Source organism: Mus caroli, chromosome 11 (assembly GCF_900094665.2).
Source record: "Mus caroli chromosome 11, CAROLI_EIJ_v1.1, whole genome shotgun sequence".
Classification (NCBI taxonomy): Eukaryota; Metazoa; Chordata; class Mammalia; order Rodentia; family Muridae; genus Mus; species Mus caroli.
The window spans coordinates 90715584-90720186 of record NC_034580.1 but is presented as its reverse complement, the minus strand read 5'-3'; the positions used below and the strand labels follow the sequence as shown (position 1 = coordinate 90720186).

Below are 4603 nucleotides of genomic sequence, written 5' to 3'. Positions count from 1 at the left end.
GTTCGAGGCCAGCCTGGTCTACAAAGTGAGTTCCAGGACAGCCAGGGCTACACAGAGAAACCCTGTCTCGAAAAACCAAAAATAAATAAATAAATAAATAAATAAATAAATAAAGGAAGGGCCAGAAAGCCATCGACTGGGGATGAGATGGGAGCTCAAGAATAATTCCCGTTGTTGAGGTTTTAACAACTGAGCTGGGGATGGGTGGGGGAGGGGTGTTAGAGATGGCTCAGTGGCGAAGAGCACTCGCTGCTCTTGCAAAGGATCTGGGTTTAGTTCCCAGCACCCACAGGGTGGCTCACAACCGCCTGATACTCCAATTCCAGAGGATTCCCCTCTTCTGATCTTTGTGGGCTCCAGATAAGCAAGGCATACATAAACACACAGGTAGGCCACCACTTGTACACAGAAAATAAAAATAAACCTTAAAGCCTTAAGAGAGGGCCCAAGTCGCCAGCTTGGTGGCTTTGAAAACACACGCTGAGGGACTGGAGAGATGGTCCAGGGGTTAGGAGTACGGGTTGCTTTTCCTGAAGTCCTGGGTTCTGTCCCCAGCACCACATGGAGGCTAAACCAGTCAATCACTGCAAACTTGTGTGATCCAATACCTTCCTCTTGTGTGCAGACAAAAATGCAAAGAAAACATTCAAATGTACAAACACATACATTTTGGGTAAAAAGAAAAACAAAAAACAAAACTGGAGTGGAGGCTGGTGGTACTGGGGGTTCTGAGGGTAGAGGTGTCCTGGGGTCCCCGGTGGGCGTAACAGAACAAGCTGAGAGGGTCGTGGGCCCTTTAATGAGCTGGCTGGGATAATTCTCCTGTATCCAGGGACCATCAGATACCCAGTGTGACCCTGTTTCAAAAATAAAACAAACAGAGCAAGACAAAAAACCAAAGCCAAACAACAACAGAATCCCAAGGCTGTGAATGGGGCCCAGTTATGGAGTACTTGGCTAACACACAGAGTCCTGGGTTCAGTTCCCAGCATTGCATAAAATGGAGCATGGGAGCATACACCCGTCATCCCAGCACTCAGGAGATGAGGCAAGCGGATAGGGGGTTCAAGATCACCTTCACAACATAGCATGTTTGAGGCCAGCCTGGACTACATGAGAGCGTTTTGTAAAACCAAAAGGGCGTGGAACAATGACTCAGTGGTTTAAGAGTCCTGGTTGCTCCTCCAGAGGCCCAGAGTTCCAGTCCTGATACGGCCGCTCACAACTGCCTGTCTGTAACTACAGCTCCAGGGGATTGGATGTCAGATTCCCTCTTCTAGCTTTCTGGGGGCACTGCGTTAAGGTGGTGCACAGACATCTATGCAGTCAAAGCAGGCAAACAGACAAAATAATAAAACCAAAGGAACAAGAGAAGTGCAAAATAATACGTCAAATATATAATATTAAAAAAAAAACACAGACGCCAGATAAAACCCATTGTGGTCACCAGGGACAACCAGAGGACGCCATACGTGAGGACAGTGTCCACCCCAGAGTCAGTGCTCACTCTGGGAATGGAAAGAGGCGGCACTCTGGGCAAGGCTGGCCCCAGCTGGTCTGCCACACCTCCTCTCCCTCCCTCCCCCTCCCTCTGCTCCTCCAGCCCCTGTCCCTGTCACTCACTGGCTAGGCCTGGGCAACTATGGCAGCAGCAGTAACTTGGATACCTCTCCTGGCAGGCAAGTGGGGGATCTTCTTTGGGGAAGGGACAGAACTAGAGGTGGAATTTAGGGGTTATGAGAAGAGTAGGGGGGTCCTCAAAAGAAGGGTTTGGGGTGAGTGAAGTAAGACCTAGAGAGTTTTGGGGGGCTCATGATAAACCCTCAGGTGACCCAGGGCTGGGAGCTGGGTTCTGGAGGGCGGGTACTGGGAGCTCTGAGAGCAGAGGTGTCCTAGGGTCCTGAGTGGGCATGATAGGACAAGCCAAGAGGGTCGTGGGCCCTTTAATGAGCTGGCTGGAACTCTAATTCTGGCAGAGCAGGCTAAATTTGGCATTAAGAGGGAAGGCGGAGGGAGCCTGGGCAAGTCCGTTTTGCTGGGCTCCTATTGGCCTAAAGCTCAGACTCTGTTCTGTGTTCTTCTCTGGGAACTGGGGACCTCGGAATAGCTACCCCTTTTCTGGGGGTCCTCTCTTCCTCCAGCCTCCCGGACAGTTGGCATGGTGCTCTTTTCAAAGTCACCTGAGCGTACATAGCACCCCTCTTTCTCAACCTAACACCAGTCCCCTCCATGTGAGCCTCAAATATGGAGTGAAAAGTTGGCTGGAGGTCCCTTCCACGAATTCAAAGACAACAAAAGTCTGGGTCCTGTCACCCTCTAAACTACACAGCAGAGTAGGATCTATACCCCACCATGTCCAGGGCCCCTAGGCTCTCAGAGCTTCAGGGACACTGTGGGGAAGGGAGCTCACCTTTGCCCAGGACTGAAGCTGTCTGTGTGTTTGGGACTTATGGGGGTCCCTGTAGGTCTCCTGGCAGGACTGAGGGACACCAAGGCCCAGCAGACAACTTTACACCCACTTGTGGGCCGTGTGTTTGTGCATCCTTTGGAACATGCCACCTTCCTGCGCCTTCCAGAACACGTTGGTAAGAGGGGGACCAGATGGACTGGAGTGTGCCAAGGCAGCTCTCTTGGTCTGTCTCCGCTCTCCAATTCCCTCATTTCTCCCATCAGCGGTGCCACCCACTGTCCGACTCACCTACCACGCGCACCTCCAGGGACATCCGGACCTGCCCAGGTGGCTGCACTACACACAGCGCAGTCCCTATAACCCTGGCTTCCTCTACGGCTCCCCCACTCCAGAAGATCGTGGGTCCCAAGTCATCGAGGTGCCAGCATAGAGGCATCAAGGCCCTTGGGGGTGGTCACTGGGGCCTAAGGGTAACCCTGCCAGTGGGATTGACCGTTTAGTGTGCTTATTTGCATATAATTTGCATACAGCCCAAGTGTACCTTGTCAGCTTCCCGCAGAGCCCTTCCTCAGACTTTTTATTCCCCCAGGTCACAGCCTACAATCGAGACAGTTTTGACACCACTAGACAGAGGCTGCTGCTGCTGATTGGGGACCCCGAAGGTATCTCCTATTCCACTCCTCTACCGGTGACAATCTTTTTGTATTTGAGACAGGGTTTCTCCGAGTAGCTCAGGCTATTGTGGAACTCATTCTTTAGAACAGGGTGGCCTTGAACTTATAGAGATCTGCCTGCCTCTACCTCCTGAATTTCTAGGATTAAAGGCATGAGCCACTACCACCCGGCTACTGGTGCCAATCTTGAAGACTGTCCCCTGGGAAAGAGAGTGTTGGGAATAACGGGGAGTCAACGTCCTGGAGAGGGGACATGAGGGCAGAGATGGTGTTGGTAGCTTTAGGGAAGGAGCTCTGGAATGAGGGCCGTGTAACTAACCAACCGAGCTGCCCACCAGCTGCAGGGCACTCGGCAGTCATGGGCTACAGTGTTGGGGGAGAGAACTCGGGGCCTGTGTTGTATAGAGGCTGTTGGGGTAGAGGTGGTGTGGGGACTCCGGGGATGCTTGGAGGAGTTTAGAAAGCACCCGGAGAGCCAAACACAGGGTGGGGTGCAACTGAACACCCACTTGGCCTCCCCAGGTCCCCGGTTGCCATACCAAGCTGAGTTCCTGGTGCGCAGCCATGATGTGGAGGAGGTGTTGCCCTCCACGCCTGCCAACCGCTTCCTCACCGCCTTGGCGGGACTGTGGGAGCCAGGAGAACTTCAGCTGCTCAACATCACTTCCGCCTTGGACCGGGGAGGCCGAGTCCCTCTTCCTATTGAGGGACGGAAGGAAGGGTGAGGGGGCAACCCGGGAAAGGGTTCCTGGCTGAGTGGCTATAGCCACCTCCTGGCTTTCCCTAGTGCTGCCGTGACACACCTTCATCACGCTCATCTCTTCACTGCACACAACTGCACACTCCCTTCTGTCTCCTTATCCTTCCTGGGCCCAAACCCTCATCTGGCCTGAACTCTGTACTTACAGATGCCCCGTGAAAACCTGTTAAAAGATTTCTAGGGTGCATAAAGAATGAGATGCTCTGCCTTCACCTCAGGTTTTGAGGACTGTGACCTCTCCCATCAGACTCTGATGCCTCCCATGGGCCACTTAGCCTATCCCCCCAGGACACCCCTACCCCTGCTCAACGGGGAGTGGTAACCGACCCCCACTTCTACTATGCTGACAGCAGCTCCTATCTGCTCCAGGGTATACATTAAGGTGGGCTCTGCCACACCCTTCTCCACCTGCCTGAAGATGGTGGCGTCGCCCGACAGCTATGCCCGTTGTGCCCAGGGACAGCCTCCACTACTGTCCTGCTACGACACCTTGGCACCCCACTTCCGCGTTGACTGGTGCAATGTGTCTCTGGTGAGGAGGGATCCTGGCTCTAGCGTCTGGGTTTGGGGTACAGTCTTCACCAAGTCTGCTCCAGCTATGATTTCTCTAGCCCAGCCTTTTTTCTCTGATAATGTCAGAGTTTGAGTCTCACCATCAGCCTGTTGTCTCTGTCCTGGACACACACACACACACCACACACACACACACACACCACTCACACACACACACACACACCACACACACACACACACACACAC

General features: G+C 53.2%; 1 protein-coding gene across 1 annotated transcript in view; it reads left to right on the top strand.

Moving 5' to 3' along the window:
• Sgca (sarcoglycan alpha) overlaps nt 1–4603 on the top strand; it is a 14609-nt gene that overhangs the window by 1465 nt on the left and 8541 nt on the right. Inside the window, exons 2-7 of the mRNA XM_021177378.2 lie at nt 1604–1679; nt 2466–2585; nt 2674–2828; nt 3000–3072; nt 3607–3805; nt 4214–4376. Of these exons, the coding sequence (XP_021033037.1) occupies nt 1643–1679; nt 2466–2585; nt 2674–2828; nt 3000–3072; nt 3607–3805; nt 4214–4376 (747 nt within the window). The 5' untranslated portion in view covers nt 1604–1642. The remainder of the gene's footprint in view (nt 1–1603; nt 1680–2465; nt 2586–2673; nt 2829–2999; nt 3073–3606; nt 3806–4213; nt 4377–4603) is intronic.